At 37.7% G+C, this 20,282-nt stretch overlaps 2 protein-coding genes across 2 annotated transcripts; both read left to right on the plus strand.

The window, feature by feature from the left end:
• Positions 1-7,971: 7,971 nt before the first annotated feature.
• On the plus strand, positions 7,972-14,589 carry cmtr1 (cap methyltransferase 1). The gene is made up of 23 exons (XM_055232078.1): positions 7,972-8,158; positions 8,572-8,673; positions 8,768-8,919; positions 8,990-9,148; positions 9,217-9,309; positions 9,394-9,469; positions 9,644-9,734; positions 9,813-9,885; positions 9,962-10,160; positions 10,266-10,384; positions 10,472-10,568; positions 10,651-10,783; positions 10,857-11,036; positions 11,137-11,193; positions 11,286-11,412; positions 11,837-11,968; positions 12,044-12,169; positions 12,750-12,841; positions 12,938-13,006; positions 13,085-13,132; positions 13,225-13,337; positions 13,669-13,777; positions 13,866-14,589. The coding sequence occupies exons 2-23, from the start codon at positions 8,577-8,579 to the stop codon at positions 13,999-14,001; spliced, it is 2,478 nt and encodes an 825-aa protein (XP_055088053.1). The 5' UTR covers positions 7,972-8,158; positions 8,572-8,576; the 3' UTR covers positions 14,002-14,589.
• Positions 14,590-14,726: 137 nt separating this feature from the next.
• Positions 14,727-17,780, plus strand: hebp2 (heme binding protein 2). The gene is made up of 5 exons (XM_033990838.2): positions 14,727-14,797; positions 14,990-15,089; positions 15,512-15,647; positions 16,621-16,801; positions 16,985-17,780. The coding sequence occupies exons 2-5, from the start codon at positions 15,015-15,017 to the stop codon at positions 17,166-17,168; spliced, it is 576 nt and encodes a 191-aa protein (XP_033846729.1). The 5' UTR covers positions 14,727-14,797; positions 14,990-15,014; the 3' UTR covers positions 17,169-17,780.
• Positions 17,781-20,282: the final 2,502 nt, after the last annotated feature.

The raw sequence follows: 20,282 nt of genomic DNA on the forward strand, positions 1-20,282 counted from the left end.
TTTATCTTTATCACAATATATATTCTGGTTATTAATATGGTAAAAATGAAAAGTCCCAATAAGAATATTATATTATGAGTCAACATTACTGAGAGAAAACAAAACAGAATCTAACAGTGAACAATTAAAATGTAATCTATATTAAGCCTACTCATTCATACCTCTATACAACAAAATCTGGGTAATTTCCATGAATTACAACAAAGCTAATAGCAATAATGCCTTGAATTTAAACTCCCATTACTATGCACAAGTCAACATAATAACTATGGTTTACAGAACTCCACAATGTGGTCTCTCTCTTATTGGTGAGGCCAGTGTAAAACAAATGGTACATTATTCTAACAGCTGATCGAAAGAGGCACAGTTTAGCCCCGATTAGAAACACTTACCTGATGCACAGAGCCTTTCATTCATGCCTCACTCCAGAGGCACTATGCACTTCCCCAAGAGGGAATATGGATTGTGATCAACCATGACCTGATTCTATGTGTTAAGTACTCTCTGTAATCTTAAAGGAATATCCATTCCAGGAAGAGAAATGTGTTTAATTCAGCTTGCTGATGACACAACTCTTTTTAAAAATGTTTTTCTCAGGTAAACTATGCTATTAACCTATTAACCTCATTTTCCTTAGCTTCAGGGCTCAAATTAAATCTTTCCATATGTGAACTATTTGCCATCAAATCTTGTAATGCCTTACAAATATCTGGAATTCCTGTGAAACAAAAAGTGAAATACCTGGGTAAATAAATGAAGACAAAAGACAAAGTGAAAACTTTAACCCTCTCATGCAAAGAATACAAACAAAATTTAATATGTGGCTTCAAAGGGACTTATCGATCTCAGGAAGAATCTTACTTTTCAAAGCTAAAGGGCTCTTTAGTCTTGTTTATGCCAGCTCTGCCTTAGAAGTTTCCAGTAATATAAATCCACAAGTGAACAAAGTTGTATTTCCTGCATGGATGTTATCCTGTTAATGTTGTCATTTCAAAGTTTTGCTTTAATCATCTTTGCTCATTCTGTCATATCATTGAACAACCAGTCATTCATATATTTTGGGAGTGCTCGTACGCTCAAATTGTCTATTTACAATAATATGTGTTTTTATTGCTCAAAAATACATTGGAAACACTCAGAGTCCTGGCCCATGTTAAGTAACACTGTAATGTCTGGCTGTCAGGATGTGCCTATCAGTGTTCAGTGGTTGTGTTGTTGACTCTTGGCCCCTCAGGTCATCAGTGCCAGTCAACTGTCCAAATCTGGATGTGCATTCTTACACTATCTCCTAAGTGGTTATTTAAGTCTGTGAAAAGAATCATCTATGTGTAACTTTGAGTCTGATTTTTTTTTTAAAGTAATTGTTATAGCCTATAGATTTTTTAAATAGGCTATAACAAGTACAACTTTACTTTTCTTGTCAGTACTGCTACAATTAAATACAACAATAACTTACTGAAGACTAATATTATTTTACAGGGGTGACATATTAAACAAATAATTATTTTAAAATTATTTATCAATGCATTAATGATGAAAAGTCCATGTTGGATTTTACATTCAGGTTTCATTTTTTGTACATATTAGTGGAAGACACTCATTTCTGGGAACACCAGCGTTACAAATCTCAGCTATAGCATATACAGCAGTAGCTTCTTTTTTCTGGTGTCTCTTTCTTTCACCACTGAGTTTGTGAACAGCTCTATCAGGACGGGGTCAAGCAGACACCGAGGGCTCTGAACCAACTGGGATTATCCTGTCTCTGTCTAGGATGTCCCTACTATGGTGTAAAAGCATTTACAGTGTGCTAAAATTCTTATTGGTGCTTATTTGCAACTTTGAAGGACAAACAAACAGATACATACAAGATAGTGGTTAGAATGTCCGGGAACAATGAGTGAGACAAATTGGACACTATTTTGTGGAACAATGTTAACCAAGCAGTGGGCGGGGCTAACAGAGATTAATAATGACTCAACAACTCTCTGAGGAGATTGGCAGGTCACTGAGTTCTTCAGACATGGGACCACATCAAACAACCTCCACCAAGAACAGATTAAAGTTTTAACTCCTGCACTGTACATTATACAGTCACGACTTAAAGAAGTAGTGAACTGTAATTTTTATATATTTTTTCATATTATTTCCGACTTTACCTTGATGCAATTATTCTCTCAACAATACAAAAGACATCTTAGTAAACCCTTCAGAGGTACATGAGAAGTATAATTATAGATTGGGTTCAAACCTTTGCAAACTGTAGCTCTGCAATTTCAAGCAATATTGAAAGTCTGCGGTAAACTACCAAAAATTACAGTCATTTTGATTTACTTAACTTTTGCCTTTAAATCTTTGCCATTTAAATCTTTATTTTAATTGAGGAAAATGGTGAAGGAAAAAATGCCATGGGGATCCTAATACTGCATTTAGGTTGTTTTATTTTCTGTGTACCTAACCCTTAGAAGATCATATCACCTTTTAAACAAATATGTGATGTGCATATGTGTTAAAAATAGAGCCTAAACTATAATGCTTGCCTTTTTTAGTTACGTTAAAGACTATGATAGCTTGCATATCTTCTATGTTAGCTGATAAGTCTGTCAAAAGTATCAATATTCATAAAAATCAAAACTAGTGGTCTATAAAACCACCTGATAAAATAAAAAATACCATCATTCTGTTATGTTTTTTTAATCATCACAGTATTGAAATTGTATCGAAAAGACCATTGCTGCATTCACCACTTAACAAACGGTACAAATTTGCATTAATTAACACTTTATTTCTTATTTCCACATGCACCTGAAATTGAATTGTTCCTCTCACAGTTAGTTCACAATTAGCTCAACAGAAGAGTGCTGATGCCTAAGTGTGCATGACAACACATTCACATGGAGGACCATAAAAAGCCACTAATGATCCGTGGCCCTTAAGATGAGTTTTAATGAGCTGAAGGTTGAGAGCACTCCTAACACCAGGATAAGCTTTTCTGCTGGTTAACAAGAGACACTTAAGAGCTGGAATACAACGTAGTGACGAAGCATTTCCACAAATACAGCAGCTAAACAGGGAGGAGTGCTGCATCATTCTTCAGCATGTTCGCGGTTATTAAGGTCAACTGCTTGAAGAATCCTATTTTAACATAGCACTGCTTTAGCCTTGGCTGTTATAGCTTAATACTAAATGCTTACATACTGTTTTGTTTGTTGTATGTGAATGTCATTGAGCATACATAAGACATATGTAAACACACTGGGTTGTAGCCATAGGTTCATTCATATGCCAGTTTACATATGGACACTGTGGGTAAAGCAGTTGAAGTGTCTTGCCCAAGGACATATCAACATATAGATAGAATTTAACCAATGTGTTTTTTTTTTTTGTGAATCAACCTGGTGCATAATGTTGCTTCTACTGAACAATATACAGCAGCCACCATTTGAATTGTAAATAAAATGTTTGTAATAGGTTCGTAATCATGGAATTGGTGAATCATTTGTAACCCCTGATGGCATTATAGTTATAAAAACTTAACAACATATGGGATTTGCAAAGTTTGAACGCCATAATACTGCATCTCAGAAAGTATCCCAAGGCAGTAAAGACATCGGATAGTGTGATAGTGATTACTTGTGTGTAGTAATAGCCTATGTGTGACATGACAGACCCCATGGATACGTCCTTTACTCCATCTCATCCTTCTCTCCTCCAGCAAAAACATTCAGTCCTTTGTTATGTGGTGAAACATAAGCCCGCTCAGGTACAAGTCACTGAAACTGACACAATGCTAGCTGTGTGTGAATTTGGACCGGGTTAGAGAGTGCATAAAGTTGTGCACAGATTTTTTTCCCTCGTGTTTCTGAGTGCTTGAGTAAGTGAGACTTCAAGCTGCATTGGATTTATTTATTTTGTAATGTTTTGGTGTTTGAATAAGGGTATCTGTGTTGTGTCCTAATGGTAACCCAGACTGGATTTGACAGGGAGAGATTTGGACCTAAAGCTGCTTACAGATCAGAACAGGGTCAGAACAGAACAACCATACCCTGTCTATATGTTTCCAAGCGTGCAAATTTGAAATTGTTTGGTGACAACAGTAAACCAGTAATTATCGAAATAGTTAATGTGACTGATAGATAATGTCACTATCAACATTGCAAGGACAAAAACCTTGAAAAGAAATCTGGCATTTTGATCTTGTGCATTATGAATGTAGTGGAATGTGTTAAACTGAGGCAGGTGATTTCGTAAGAAGAGAACAATATTTGAACATTGTGAAGGCTTGCGAGTAGATGAACCTCAGTCGTAATGGAATCTTTGGTGACACCTAGAGTAAAGTAAAAGAATTGTAAATCATTTCAAACATAAATGCATTTTTAGTCTGCCATACATTAACTTTTATTGGTGTATAGCATGAATAATCCAAAGGTGCTTTTTGAAATAATCGAATATATACAAACCATGTACAAATATGTCAATGTGCAAATACGCAAAATATTCACAAAACATACTGTATACAAACCAACAAAAACATCATAGAAGACTGAAGAATCTGTGGAATGACTGTACTATTTTCTCACAGGAAATACTGTGAAATGCATTTAAATATTTTATTTAAAGCTAAAGAAAATATGTGAGGATGTGCAATTTACACAGCATCACCTGTCATGTCAAAGGAAGTACTATGAATAACTGTTCTTTCTGCTTTGTCACACTTACTTTACTTACATTTCAAAGTCAATGACCTCTCTCATATGCAGGTTTAAGCTGGTCTAAAAATGACATTGACCCTAATAGGATCACAGCCCTGATGCTCTGACCTTGCAGTCTTTTTTATTTTTATTTGTTTGCGTCTACATTGTGAGATAGAAAATTTAGTATTTTAGAGCAAGATTTTTTTATTTGATACATCAGTACATCTGTCTAAAATGGTCGAATCCTCAACTACAAAAACACTGTTCCACCTATCCTAAATTTAGCATTCATTGTCGGTGATACATTCATTCGCTGTCAAAGTAATGGATTGCATAAAGTATGTAATAAATAAACAAGTAATACAAAATGTATTCTAGCTCTATTAGGAGGCCTTAAAAGCCAGTCATCTACTTTCAAATCTCTTGACAATGCCATGCTAAAGGGGGACTCCCAGGTGCATTCATTCACAGAGTAGTATCCAGGGTGGCAGTCCTGGTTTCTTACTCTTCAATAGAGTCAATGCAGCCAGAAGTCACCCAGCCCAGCAAACGACAAAAGCTGGTAGTGCACCATGTCAATTCTACTAATCTCATTCAGCATCAAGTGTGTGCATATCAAGATATGCACAGTTTATATGCAGCATCAGTAAAGTGCATAAAAGTTCAAAGTTTGGACATTAATGTGCAAATACATCATAATCATATACATTAGTTTTGTAAGGAACATTATACTCCTGGCAACCCCACCTGTAAAACTATTTAGTTATTTATTTTTGTCCATACATTTCAAACAAAGGAAAGAATGATTTAGAATCAATGCTCCGCCATTATTAGCACAAATATAATATATCACGAGGCAAATATCTGAACTCAACATGTCGTTTCCAGAATCAAATGGAAAATGTTATTTGATAATGTTAACTTTGATCCTCTGAAGAAGTGAATGTTGCTTCAGACCATTTATCACTCCAATAGTGGATAGACATAGAAATGAACCATAGGCTTAGAAATTTAAATATGATTTAAATATTGTGAACACTACCAGCATTAATTGGAGATACATTTTAAATACATGATTCTAAGCAAATTTTAAAAACATAGGTAATGACATTAGCTACAAAATGGGGTCCAAGCCTGAGCTCATCCAAATAATTCAATAAAAATACTCATCCATAGCTGCTTTTTTGTTTCACTGCATGTTCACATACAAAGGGTTAGACCTGAGGTAGTTTTTAATGTGGGACATATCCACTTCACACAAACTTAAGCCTTGAGGCAATAACTTGAACACTAATCAGAACTAGGATGATCTTACGCTCAACCCACAGATGTAGCATGGGTATAATGATTTAAAGAATACTTTACATGACTATCCATGAGTCTTATTTAAAGAGGTGACTGGCAGGTTTGTAGTTGAGAGTGAGCTGGCGGGTGCTGTATCCGGACATGCCGACACCCATCAGTCCCAGTAGGAGCGCAGTGCGGGGCATCGAAGGGCCATCCCGGGGCTGCAGGACGGTCTGAGCTGCCTGAGTCTGAAAGAGCACATAACAGTGATCACAATAGTAATACTGAACAGGATCAATTTAGGCACAAACTGCACCTTTTCATAGGTAAAGCATAGTTGTCTACAATGAATGGAAATATGGAGACAAAAAACAGTTATGTATTTGCCTTTTCTTGACATACTTGTCTGTGTATTTGTCTGTGCCCTCAGAAATACATAAATATGGACCTAATATTTTAAATTGTTATTTTTGTGTTTTGTGTTACACCTAACACTTAAAGGTTGAAGGTTGACATGGCACGGCCTATTTATTAAGCAGAGGCAGGTCAGAGGTTCCTATATCCAGCTGCAGCTCTCGGAAAGACCTCAGTGGATGTGTGCGAGCATGGATTTCATGCTCAAAACTCCTGAGATCCTATTAGGAGGCATTTAGTAGACCACAGGGAGCCAAGACATCTTAGATTCAAATCCATTCAAACTTAGGCCATTGTAATCCCCTGTGCTAAGTACTGATGGGCACATGCAAAAACAAATGTCTACCTTCAACAACAGGTGAGCTATATAACATTAATTTACAACCAATTAAACTATATTAGAGTGTAATTAGATGAGTAAAATACTGATAAAAATATGCACATTAATGGCAGATTAGCATTTATGTCTAGGTTTAGGACTTAACAGCTGCAGAGGAACCTGTGGCATTCCTCCAATACAGATGTCCCTTGAACTCTAAATCAATAATCTAATTAAAGATTAAAATACAAAGTCTGTCCAAAGCTTCTTACGCACCTGGAGGTATCTGATATATCCAGGGGTCAATCGAGGAAGGATGCGAAAAAACATGGTGAATGTCTTTAAAGTCTCTTACAGCTGGGACGAATGCAGTGTACAGCCAAAAAGTCCCCAGGAACCTCTGCTTGGCAACTTCCTCTGCTTCCTTGTCCCTTGATCTTCTCCTGCTTTTGGGAGTTTCAAAAGCAGCTCTCCCTGGTGTCCGGAGACACGCTGCCCCCTGGTTCAGACGGCACACACCTGGCCTGTCGTGATGTCCCATAGCAGACGTCTCCTGGGGCGGTTTATAAAGACTCTGTGACGCTGGGTAAGCTGGTGGTCACGTGGATAGGACTCCTAGTTTATATCAGCATTTGTGTCACCTGGGGATTAGCTAACCCTGGACAGTGAAGTTCCAATGAGTTTATACACTGAACCTGTTAGAGATGTTCCCAGCAGCCTAGCATGAAGAGCATGAAGAGACAAGTAATTTCATTAGAAAAAGGCACATGAAATAGCTTTACAACTGAAAAGAAACAAACTTTCAATCATAATGTAAATTTACATTATTATCTATTTGATTACACCTTGATTTAAAACTATACATAAAATATTTACTTTTACCAATCGATAGATCGGAACAGTGCAGTCAAGCAGCAAACTTATCACTAAATTGTTTAATGATTAAATGCTTCTTGTTATAAATGCAGTGAGTTATTTCTAAGTATTTCTAAGTTTCTAATGAAGTGACGAATTTTATTTTTTTTTTATTTATTTATTTATTTTAATTAGGACAGTGCATATTAATCAACATGTCAACAAATAGCATCAATGTAAATATGCCGGAATTAGCACAATAGCTACTTTACACCCGTTGTCCTAAGGCAGGTCAATTTGCATGATTGTACATCTTAATAGTGATTTCTCTTCTATTTTGTTAATGGCAAACCCTATACATTCCCAAATGTTTTTGTTTTTATAGACTTTACGTCATCTATGTGCGCCACTTGAAAAGAAGGACCCGTGTAGCTCCAGAACTGAGCGCGGAGCTAACGCGAACATTTAAAAACAACGCATTTACAGCGTCTTAACACTGCAATCAAACTATTAAATATGAAATATTGATCCGCATATAGAATTTACTTTGTCTGTCTTCTTAACAAAAGAAGAGTGAAGTACTTCTGAGCTGGTAAATGCAATATGCTAACTTAGCGAGCTTGTGACTTCTGCATATGTGCATTTATTTTTATTATAAAACATTACAAATATGTTCATCAGAAGACTATAGATATTTACAGTCTTTGCATATAAACTGTGTGTGTACAATGAAATTGACTAATAATATTATCGAGTTGAAAACATTGCAGAGGCATTGATGAACTTTTTTTTTTTTTTTTTAGAAATCCGAAAAAGCACAAACATTATCACATATGATTGAACGAAACAAATATGGAACTGATGCGTATTTGTAAATGCGTGTCACTTAGACACGACGTTATCAGCAATGTGCTGAAGGAATAAACTTATATTTATAGCATTTTGCGTTTTCATTTGAAATAGATTTATTGGTACTGCAACAAGTAAATCTTAAATCTGTTGTAGCAAAAATGAACAGAAAGAGAAGAAATGAAGGACAGCTGTCACCAGTGGACTCAAAGAAAAGACGTGATGACAACAGCTCAGATCTAGATCTGTCTGCACAAGGTAAAAACAAACACTGTTATTTTTTATAGATGTTTTGTCTTGTAATTGTTATCTTTTTTATACAACATTTTGTATATTATTTTCTTTATTTTAGCCTCCAGTCAGAATGAGTCCCTTAGTGATCAAGAGGACCACAAACCAAGTTTCTCTATGCCATCTATATCTTTTAACACCACAGAAGCAGATAATGCAACACAGCCCTCATCCAAGTTTTCCATGTACAATAGCTTCTCACAGAAGCTTATGGTAAACTTCAATGACTGTAAATGTGGTTGTATATATTGTTGTCACTAAAACACATTTATTCCATTGTCAGGCCAAGATGGGCTTCCGTGAAGGTGAAGGTTTGGGAAAGTTTGGCCAGGGACGCAAAGAGATTGTAGAGGCATCAACACAGAGGGGGAGAAGAGGTCTAGGTCTGACTCTCCAGGGTTTTCAGGGGGAGCTTAATATCGACTGGCGCGATGAACCTGAGGTAGCAGAGTTATCACTGTATCATATTCAAATGTCCATATCTAAAGTAACTTTATTGTGTTTTTCCAGCCAAGTGCAAATGAAAAAGTTGAATGGTTCCCAGAATGCACTACCGAGATGCCAGATTCACATGAACTCCTAGACTGGATGCTTACTGGCCCGGTAAAACCACAGTTACGGTTGTTCATTCTCTTGTGGTCTCTTAATAAACCTTCTTTTTTTTTTTTCAAACTTGGTTCAAATTAGATAAAATTGAAAATTGAAAACGAGACAGAGTTTTGCACTGAAGACCTTTTACATACGCTCCTAAGATGCAAGGCAAGTATTACACTATGCGTTAAGTGATTTAATTCAATTGATGATATACTAAATGTATTTAAAAGTGTTCATATCTATTACGGTTTGTGTATAATTTTAGGATTATGGTTTATTTAAGCACTGTAATTATAATTCATGCAATTAATTTGCTTTAAATGTATGTTGATTGTTCAGGCAGTATTTGATGATCTAGAAGGTGAAGAAATGAGGAGGGCACGCACTCGTTCCAACCCATATGAGACAATTAGAGGAGGGATCTTCCTTAACAGGTTAAACTTTTGATTGACCACAGCAAGACAAACAAGTGACATACTATATACAAATCATATTTTATCATGTGCTTTTAGGGCAGCTATGAAAATGGCAAATATTGACCACTGCTTCGACAGTATGTTCACCAACCCTAAGGATCCACAAGGAGTGCGTACCCTGCATCTGCGGTTCAACTTTTGCTCATTGCAAACTGAGACTAATGTTATGTTTTTCCATTTTTTAGAAACCCCTGATTAAGGACAGAGAGGGTGACCTCTTGTACTTTGGAGATGTTTGCGCAGGGCCGGGAGGTTTTTCAGAATACATTTTGTGGAGGAAAGGCTGGCATGCTAAAGGCTTTGGCATGACCCTGAAAGGTCCGTGTGACTTTAAACTTGAAGATTTTTATGCAGCGCCGAGTGAACTCTTTGAGCCCTACTACGGTATGTTTACAAACAACAAAAACACCACACTCAAGGACATGGATTTGACATTTTTGACAGTATAAATTATGTTATGAAGCAACGGGTGCCCTCTTTCTTACACAGGTGAAGGAGGTATAGATGGAGATGGGGATATCACACGGCCAGAAAACATCACTGCTTTCAGAAATTTTGTGCTGGAAAGTACAGAGAGAAAAGGGCTGCATTTTCTTATGGCAGATGGAGTAAGGCCTTGCTCTTACACACTTGTATTTGTGTTTATTATAATTTTGTAAATCTCTTTGTTTAATAACAAAACATATGTTTTGTAGGGAATATCTGTGGAGGGTCAAGAAAACCTTCAGGAGATTTTAACTAAACAGTTGTTGCTCTGTCAGCTTCTCACTGCTATTTCAACTCTTAGAACTGGTATGTGAGTTATTATTGTGCCTAAGCAAGCACAGTGTAATACCTGTATGTTGTCTAAATATATTCTATTTGTATATTTCAGGTGGGCACTTTGTCTGTAAGACATTTGACTTGTTTACACACTTCAGTGTGGGTCTGGTTTACTTAATGTACCTCTGCTTTGAGAGAATAACACTTTTTAAACCTGTCACAAGCCGGCCTGCTAATTCTGAGAGGTATATTGACATAGTATGGTTTTATCAAACTGTTTGCTGGGACCATGTAATATTCTTATTGTTTCATTCACAGGTACATAGTGTGTCGTGATCTGAAGCCAGGTTCAGATGCAGTTAGAGAATACATGTTCAAAGTCAATCTGAAACTGAACCAACTGAAGAACACAGAGAGGGATGTTTTAGAAGTAGTTCCACTGCATATAATCAAAGATGACACTGACTTCTACCAATTTATGGTCAACTCAAATGAGAGGTACACTAAATTCACTTAAAAATATATATCATTTTTAAAATGTCATGTCATTGTATGTATATATATATATATATATATATAAGATGTATATTTTTTTTAGTCTTTGTGCTGTACAGATCAAGGCCTTGGCAAAAATACATGCTTTTGTTGTAGATCCGTAAGTACATCAGCAGGCTTTGGTGATTTACGGTAACATTTATTAAGATTATGTGCAAAGTTTTTATCATCATAATTTTCTTATACCTATAGGACCCTATCAGAGCCAAGGCAAGCTGACATTAGAAAGGAGTGTCTCAAACTTTGGGGGGTCCCAGACAAAGCCAGAGTAGCGCCAGCTTCCTCAGACCCAAGATCTAAATTTCATGAACTGCTGAAGGTTAGACATTTAATTTAATTTTTGTATGCCATAAAACAGGGGTGTCCAAACTTTTCTCACGAAGGGCCACATATAAAAACACAGACAAAGCTGAGGGCTGATTGAGGGCCATAGACTGGTCACCAGTACAGTGAATACTTAAAATCTGCATTATTATTAGAAGTTTGAACCACTAGACCTTTATTCATGCTTACATCCTCAATGGAACACATTAAATATTTGATATGGGCTTGTTAAAGTAGATTTTCAGAAATGTACAGTAAAAACTACTGTTTAAGGTAATATGGGCCAATTCACCTGGAAGCTTGAGGGCCTAGAAAACCTGGTCTGAAGGCCGCATTTGGACCCCGGACCATAGTTTGGACACCCCTGCCATAAAATAAACTACTAATTGCACCCCGTACCCTATTTCTACCATTCTCAGGGGGCAGATCTGGAGGCATTCCAGAGTAAACCCACTTCCCTTAATGCACACACGCTCGAAAAGCTACGCCATGTTCTTGATCACAGGTGCATTGTGGGAGGTGGTGAACAAATCTTCCTTTTAGCTTTAGGGGTGAGTCTTATAAGCATGATTGTCCATACACTATTTTTCATTATTTGGCTGTAACATGTTTTTTTCCATGTTTAGAAATCTCAGATATACACATGGGATGGAAAGATGCCTTTGCGCTGGAAGAAACTGGAGAGTTTTAAACTGGAGCTGCCCAGAGATACACTTCTGAGTGTTGAGATTGTCCAGGAGCTGAAGGGGGAGGTGAGAGAATGCACTTGACTCAACATTAGAAGCATAGACTGTATAAAGAAGTGTGACGTCACCCGTAGCATTCGGCTTCAGTCAAATGAAGCTCACAAAGGCTAGCAGTTAAGAAGCCGAGTTCCATATTTGGAATTCCGATTGCAAGTATCATAGCAACCAAAGAGCTAATCCGGAGCAAGGTTGTTGAAGGTAATGCCTCTTCCTGCGGAACACTAGTGGGAGTGACCTTTGGGAAAAAAAAAAAACATGTTTGTCTGTTATTAATGTTCATATCTTGATTTACGGACACAATAGCCAAACAAAAATACCAGGATCGTGTAGAGTGGGATAATGTGAACATTTTAAGACCAAAATGGCGTGCCTGACAGCAGCAGTTACAGAGAGAGGGGCGACAGTTTCTCAATACAAAGTGAACTGGAGCCAGTCAATGGAGCTAGCAGCGTGCCCATACTGCCTATTTGGAACGCGGTGGCTAGCAGGTTAGCTCTGTCCATTCATATATACAGTCTATGAGTAGAAGCAATTTAGTTGACATGGGATATGTTATTTTGATTTGCTGTTTGTTTATACATTTCAGGGCAAAGCACAACGCAGAATCAATGCAGTTCATGTAATGGATGCACTGGTATTAAATGGCACTGATGTAAGAGACCAGCACTTCAACCAAAGGTATATATATATATATATATATACATATATTATACCACAAAATAAACTGAAACTATTTCTAGTTTTTTAATTATCACAACTGCTGTTTTGATGTAGAATTCAAATGGCAGAGAAGTTTGTGAAGGCTGTAGCTAAGCCCAGCAGGCCGGATATGAACCCTATCAGGCAAGATTTTTAAGGTTTTATTTCTTAAAACAGGCATACTTTATTGAAATCATTGTAATACTTCTTTGTGTTATACAGAGTGAAAGAAGTATACAGACTTGAAGAAATGGAGAAAATTTTTGTCAGGTTTGATTAAACTAATACAAAAGGACAATTACATTTAAATAATCTTTTTTTTAAATGAAATCCTAGACATTATTTGTTTACAATTATTGCAGACTGGAGATGAAGGTTACAAAAAGTTCAGGAGGAATGCCCCGCCTGTCCTACACTGGCCGAGACGACCGTCACTTTCTCCCTACAGGACTCTACATGGTTAAAACAGTCAATGGTTAGTATTATTTTATTATTATAGAAAAAAGCAGACCACATATATATATATGTATATATATGTATATATATATGTATATATATGTATATATATGTGTATATATATGTATATATATATGTATGTATATATGTATGTATATATATATGTATGTATATATATATGTATGTATATATATGTATATATATATATATATATATATATATATATGTATATGTGATCTGCTTTTTTCTATAATTCAGTCAAAATCTTATGACCTCTTACCTGATCACCCAATAAGCAATTTTTCTATTAAGGTAAATGCTTCTGTTGTCTTTTCCTTTATCTTGACTAGAGCCTTGGACAATGGTGTACAGCAAAAACTCCCGGAAGAAATACTTCTATAATAAAATAACAAAGGCATCTACCTATGACCTACCGCCCAATTCTGCTGCTCCTTTTCAGTATGTGATGTGTAATATTTTCGCATATATTTCATCGGTGTCTGTCCTAGATAAATAAATAGTCCCGTTTTCTTTTTTCTGTCTCCAGTGTGTGTCACTCAGAGCGACTCTTCTGGGCCTGGGAGGACGGGGTCATAGTTCATGATTCACAGACGCGGATGGATCCTGAAAAATTGTCCAAAGACGATGTGCTGTCTTTCATTCACTCAAACCACCAGATTTGAAGCTGTACTCTTACTTCTATTGTAAAGTAGAAAACATAGTGCAAATTGTTACTTTGGCAAACAAAAGATTCAACATAATGCCACGAAATAAGCACTGATAAAAGAAGGTACTTAGTATACTCAATCCAAGAATCAAGAAAATGGCTGTTCCCTCATTTTTATTTTGTTAAATGCAATGTTTAGACTACACTTCATTAGTCTAGTAATTTAGTGTTTGCTGCTATTTTGGACTTCATTTGGGCTTCTGGACCATTTGTTCTTTTTCATGGCTCCCGGCACATAGGAATACCTAGGGCTTGCTTTATAAACAGAAATAGGAATCACGTTGCATTCACCATTAGAATTGTATGTCAATCATCTCTTTATTGATTCACTGGGACTAATAGACTTTTTCAAATTTCATATAAAATGTCTTTTCCAGATGTGTCTACAATAATTTTATCTGTTTAGATCAAATCTACAAATGCTTGTGTGTCTCATTCTTATTGGGATAGTCTCAGAATCAGAAATCTTTTCCCCTCTGCCTTTATAACATATACTGTTTTGTTGTAAATATTGTTGAAAGGAATAAAGAAAGAAAAAGAGAAAGTAGTGATGTTCACCTCATTTTGTTTGATAATGTCGCGTGTTTGATCAAGTTAAGGTTATTTATTCATTTGCACTATAATGCAGTTTTATTTTGAAGTATAGAAATTTCTGACCAATCACAGCACGTTTTAGGAAACCGGAAGTGATGATATTATGAAAACATCGCGCTGCACGCCCAACTTCATCTCGTAACCAGCGACTGTGCCAGGTATTATGTCACCGTATTCTCTATAAAACTATATTATGAAACCTATATAACATAGATTTGTCAGCATAGTACTTGTTTGTTCATTTGCCAGTCTGATAGAAATCGTTTTGCTATTGATCAACAGCGCTTATGTCATGTGACTTGCTTTCTCCAGTCATCTGATGTTTTACTGTCATTCTCTATTTAAAATAGGCCTACAGGTGACATCTCTTGAGACATGCTTAAGGCAGTGGGACAGGTTTTATTCTCGAGTGGGCTGCAAAATCCCAAGTTCACAGCTGCAGAGAAGCAGGTGAGACCTTCAGCCACGTGCTGAAATTATAATCATGTAACAAATTAGTTTTTACTAAACTGCATTTGTGCTGTTGGTATTTTTAATGTAACACAATTATAGACTAAAGCTTATATCTTGTTGCATGTTAACATACAGGCCTATTTGTTCCCAAAGAGGAAATTGTTTTTTTTAAAGAGCTGTGTTACTTTTGACTGCTAGTGAAATTGCAGTTTGTATACGTACCACTCCTGTTTTCCATGGTTCAGTAGAATAATCCCAGTACTCTACTCAGTTTTAACTGGGCAATTATTCATGTCATGTGAAGGGTCAAAGTGTACAGTATGCAAGTAGCAATTTGAAGCCATTTCATATCATTTTGAACTGAATGCTGCTATGCATTTTTGGCGATTTCTTACTATGAATATTCTTGTATCTTGCAGGGACAGGACTATGAAACCCGTACGTATCATGCCACCAAGTGGGTTAGCACCTCCTTAACCGGGATGGACTGGGACGCAGCCATGGGCACTGGTTTTCGGAGACTTTTCAAATACATTGGAGGCACCAACCAGAACAGTTAAGTCTTCCTATAACGCACAAACTAACAGTCACCACCTTCCTAGGAAATAATTAAACTTTTCACAAAACAGTTCTGGACAGCTCTGGAAGGCCAGACTTTTGCCCTTGCTCAGCAGTTGTAACAGTGCCACTGCATTTTTCTTACTCAGCAGATTCTACACAGCATTATTTATGAGCTTGTATATTGTTGTGTGGCACTTACAGTGCGATGTGGAGACTTGAGTTTAATCTTGAGTATTTGGCACCTTCTGTAAAAACCTGCCACCATCTGTGCTCTCCATAATGTGGAGAAAACTGTGTGCTCATTTACACATCCTGATATATATGTTTCTTATAAAATATATGATTACAGTCCATCTCATTGTGGTTACAATATCAGTATATGACATACTTGCAGTATCATCTAAATTATATCAGTGCTTAGAATGTTTCTGTAATGTAAAGGTGCACAATGTAACTTTTCTGGTGGAGAGTCTGTCACTTGCTTGTCTCCATGGAGATGTTTTTGTTTTTCCTGAAACGTTCCACCTTATGGCAATGTAATGTATTTGTGTTGCATTTATTTAATTATAGGTGTTTTTATTAACAACCCTAAAAACATGACATAACAAGTAGCAAAGTCACATCTCCACAGATTTGACATGTAACTTGGTCTGATGGTGTTACCTGCTTTTGTCCACGGAGAAGGATAAATTTAATGCCATATTGAACATTCTATGGAAAGCAATACCATCACCATGAAGACAAACAGACCCTCCACCAGAAAATCTCCATAATCCATAATTAAACCAGATATAATGATATATTTATATTGCATGATATGCAAGATTAGTCTTGCTGTGAAATGCCCTTAATAGTTGCATTTATTGTGCTGATACTTCTGTTCTATCCTTTACTGTGGTGACTGATGGGAACTTTTCATATGTGTGTGACTTAAAAGTTGTTGTTTTTTTGTTTTGTTTTTTTACAGAGGTGAAGGTGGAGATGACAGCTCCGGTGTCCTGTTTTGTGGAGCCTGGAGAGGGGCCGACCTGTGAGTCTAAGTTCACTGTGTCATTCTACATCCCAGAAGAGCACCAAGCCACGCCCCCTGAGCCAACTGACCCCGACGTGTTCATTGAGCACAGGAAGGAGTTCACTGCTTATGTCAGGTAACAATATCAGTAATGAGTTTGATTCTTGCAAACCCAATCAAACTTTTTATCCTTGTAACCGGTTTATGTGTGCCTGGTGATAAACAATCTACAAAGTGAAAGTTAATACATTTTTACTTAAAAATAATTTTGTGGCCACAAGCGCACAACTAGTGGTTCATTCATTCTTTGTCTCATTAGAACCCATGGAGGTTTTTCCAATGAGCAAATGAAGCGTGATGAGCTCCTGAAGCTGGTGGAGAGCCTGAAGAGAGATGGGGTGGAGTTTGTGGACCAGCCGTTTTATGTGGCAGGTTATGACAGTCCATTCAAACTGACCAACCGCAGAAATGAGGTCTGGATCCTTCAAAAGAAGCCTGAGTAATAAGATTAACAAAAACAAAAAGTGTGCACTAAATAATTGTATAATAATTACTTGAAATTTTCTTTAAACTGTGTGTAAAGGGATATTACTTGAGTTACTTAAATAATCATGATTCCAGTTTACAAGGTCACACTAAGCAATGATATGTAGCATGTTTACTGTAAACATTTACATTAAGTTACTGCTACAATGAGGAAACAATACCTTAAAAGAAAACACAAGTGCTATACTGTTGAACGTCTGTGTGCGGGAAACAACCACAAGTGCCCTTATGTTACTGCAACATCATTATTTTGTTGTTTTACCATATTACAGGTTTGCCTATAATATATAGAGAAAGAAAATTACTGAATTAAGCTCCTGTCAGGGCCTTTTGGTACCATCAGGTTTGTTACTGTATGATTGACATATTGACATTTATAATAACAAAAAAATATATATATATACAAATTATTCTTTTATTCTTCTTATCCACAGCATTTTAAAATCTCAGTTTTTTATATTACATTCTTAACATTTGTGATTTGTGTCTGAAGGGAAAAATCACTATGATGGATTTTTGAAAGAATAACATAAGTGTATTTATAATACCTAATAAATCCTTATCAGTACTTTTTTGCCTTCTCGTTTGGTCAGTACAGCATGTGCATTATATTTGATCCACATTGACTCAACCATCTCTGGCAAAGGGCAGCCCTGGCGGAGTCCAACATGCACCGGGAACAGGTCTGACTTACTGCCGGCAATGCGAACACAGCTCCTGCTCCAGTCATACAGGGACCGGACAGAATTTCTAGGCGCAGCCAGGGGCCGGAGGGGGTCTGGTTCGGGAACCACAGGATTTCATCTCTGCTGTTTGCGGATGATGTTGTCCTGATGGCTTCTTCAAGCCAGGACCTGCAGCAGGCACTGGGGCGGTTTGCAGCCGAGTGTGAAGTGGCTGGGATGAGAATCAGCTCCTCTAAATCCGAGGCCATGGTTCTCGACCGGAAAAAGGTGATTTGCCTTCTCCGGGTGGTTGGTGAGTCTCTGCCCCAAGTGGAGGAGTTCAAGTATCTCGGGGTCTTGTTCACGAGTGAGGGAAGGATGGAGCGTGAGATTGACAGGCGGATCGGTGCAGCGTCTGCAGTGATGCGGTCGCTGTATCGGTCCGTTGTGGTGAAGAAGGTTTACCGGTCAATCTACGTTCCTACCCTCACCTATGGTCATGAGCTCTGGGTAATGACCGAAAGGACAAGATCGCGGATACAAGCGGCAGAAATGGGTTTCCTCCACAGAGTGGCCGAGCGCACCCTTAGGGATAGGGTGAGGAGCTCGGTCACACGGGAGGAGCTCGGAGTAGAGCCGCTGCTCCTACACGTCGAGAGGAACCAGTTGAGGTGGCTCGGGCATCTGCTCAGGATGCCTCCTGGACGCCTCCCTAGGGAGGTGTTCTGGGCATGTCCCACCGGGAGGAGGCCCCGGGGAAGACCCAGGACACGCTGGAGGGACTATGTCTCTCGGCTGGCCTGGGAACGCCTTGGGATCCCACCGGAGGAGCTGGGGGATGTGTCTGGGGTGAGGGAAGTTTGGGAGTCCCTGCTTAGGCTGCTGCCCCCGCGACCCGGCTCCGGATAAGCGGAAGAAAATGGATGGATGGATCTCTGTTTATACATGCTTGGTAGTGGCACAGTGATCATGCTGACTTGAGATCTTCTGTGGATTGTTAGGGATCAGTATTGTGATAATAAAATGCACTGAACCATAAATTCAATAACTTTATTATCTTCTCTCTCTCCTAAATGCCATAGTATGCTTCTCATTAGATGAACTTGTCTTTGCTATAGTGACCTTTATGTGGCAGATGAAACCAAGCTACAATTCACCTCCACTGCCCCCTCCCTTTATCTACGTATCGCTCCATCTCTGTCTCCTTGCTGACGTTTGCTGACTCAATTATTTTATTTGTGGCGGAAATGTTGCTAATATCATGTTCACGCACTCAGCAGAGATCATGGTCTCTATTTACACTGTACGCCTTCGCTGCTTGTCCACTGTTCTCATTGGCAGTAAAACATTGCAGATAGGAAGCCTACAGATTAATAGCACCGTGTTATAATTGAAGAAACCTCTTTAGTCTGATTGAGAGTTGGAGGGTATGAGCAGGCGGTTTATGTGGAGAGCTGGAGTGAAAAGACTAAACTCAATTTTCAACTGACAGAGATTAAACTAGCAGGAACTAATCCATTGTGTGCAGGAGTGATACGGTTATCAAAAGCTATTGAACTGACAAGCACCGGAACATACAGTGTAGGAAGTGTGTTATTTTTGGTATCAAATTTATGATTAACGGTACATTTCTAGTATTTTTGCACATTTCTCATTCTCAACTATGGGCCTTGGGTGGTGCATATCCTAATAACCCTGCCTTTGATGATCGGTAGAAAATCATTTTAAGATATTACACCAACCTGATCTCTTCTATTAATTCCTTGCTGTGTGAACTATTTAATTTTCTTGTGTAGGGTCTGCCACCTGCTGTCTCTATGTAAATGTTATTGTGTTCTCTGTTTCACCCTATGCCATTAAATGGGATGTTACAGCATATCCAATCAGTAGAGAAGTGACCCGTTCACATTAAAAATATACGTTTTTCAAGGTATTTTGGAGCAACACAATAAGAGATAGACCAGTATAATGACAGAGTGAAACATTCTAGAAAAAGTGATCTGCAGGGAGACAAGCAGATAGCAGACCCTCATCAGAAAAGTTATACAATGTACCTTTATGCTTTTGTTAAATATAATATTTTCTTTTCTCATACAGTATGTATTGTGGATCACATCTGATTCACTGCCCAGGCCATGTTTTCTCTGGGGTGCAACTGTAAAACATCTTGACAATCAGGAGAGAACGTGCTGGCCTGTCAATAGTGTGATTATGGTGAGAGGCAGCTGTATTGATCTGTGCTTCAAAACCAGATGTGTCTATTTTGCATTGAAGGGATGAAGATTTTTAAAATGCCTATATTGAGACATAACTTAGAAGAGGAGTTTTAGACTTGATGGACGAGCATGGATGCCTTGGTGACAAGTTTAATGATGCAGTGACTTTGGGAGAGGCTTGACTTGACAG

This window comes from Periophthalmus magnuspinnatus, chromosome 24 (genome assembly GCF_009829125.3).
Source record: "Periophthalmus magnuspinnatus isolate fPerMag1 chromosome 24, fPerMag1.2.pri, whole genome shotgun sequence".
In the NCBI taxonomy this organism is placed as follows: domain Eukaryota; kingdom Metazoa; phylum Chordata; class Actinopteri; order Gobiiformes; family Gobiidae; genus Periophthalmus; species Periophthalmus magnuspinnatus.

What these genes read in the sequence shown, in the direction of transcription:
- cmtr1 (XM_055232078.1), top strand. Translation starts at nt 8,577, where the DNA reads ATGAACAGAAAGAGAAGAAATGAAGGACAGCTGTCACCAGTGGACTCA. An exon ending in TCTAGATCTGTCTGCACAAG is followed by an intron (nt 8,674 to 8,767) that starts GTAAAAACAAAC and finishes TCTTTATTTTAG; the next exon opens with CCTCCAGTCAGAATGAGTCC. An exon ending in TCCAGGAGCTGAAGGGGGAG is followed by an intron (nt 12,170 to 12,749) that starts GTGAGAGAATGC and finishes TATACATTTCAG; the next exon opens with GGCAAAGCACAACGCAGAAT.
- hebp2 (XM_033990838.2), top strand. Translation starts at nt 15,015, where the DNA reads ATGCTTAAGGCAGTGGGACAGGTTTTATTCTCGAGTGGGCTGCAAAAT. An exon ending in TCACAGCTGCAGAGAAGCAG is followed by an intron (nt 15,090 to 15,511) that starts GTGAGACCTTCA and finishes TGTATCTTGCAG; the next exon opens with GGACAGGACTATGAAACCCG. An exon ending in TGGAGGCACCAACCAGAACA is followed by an intron (nt 15,648 to 16,620) that starts GTTAAGTCTTCC and finishes GTTTTTTTACAG; the next exon opens with AGGTGAAGGTGGAGATGACA.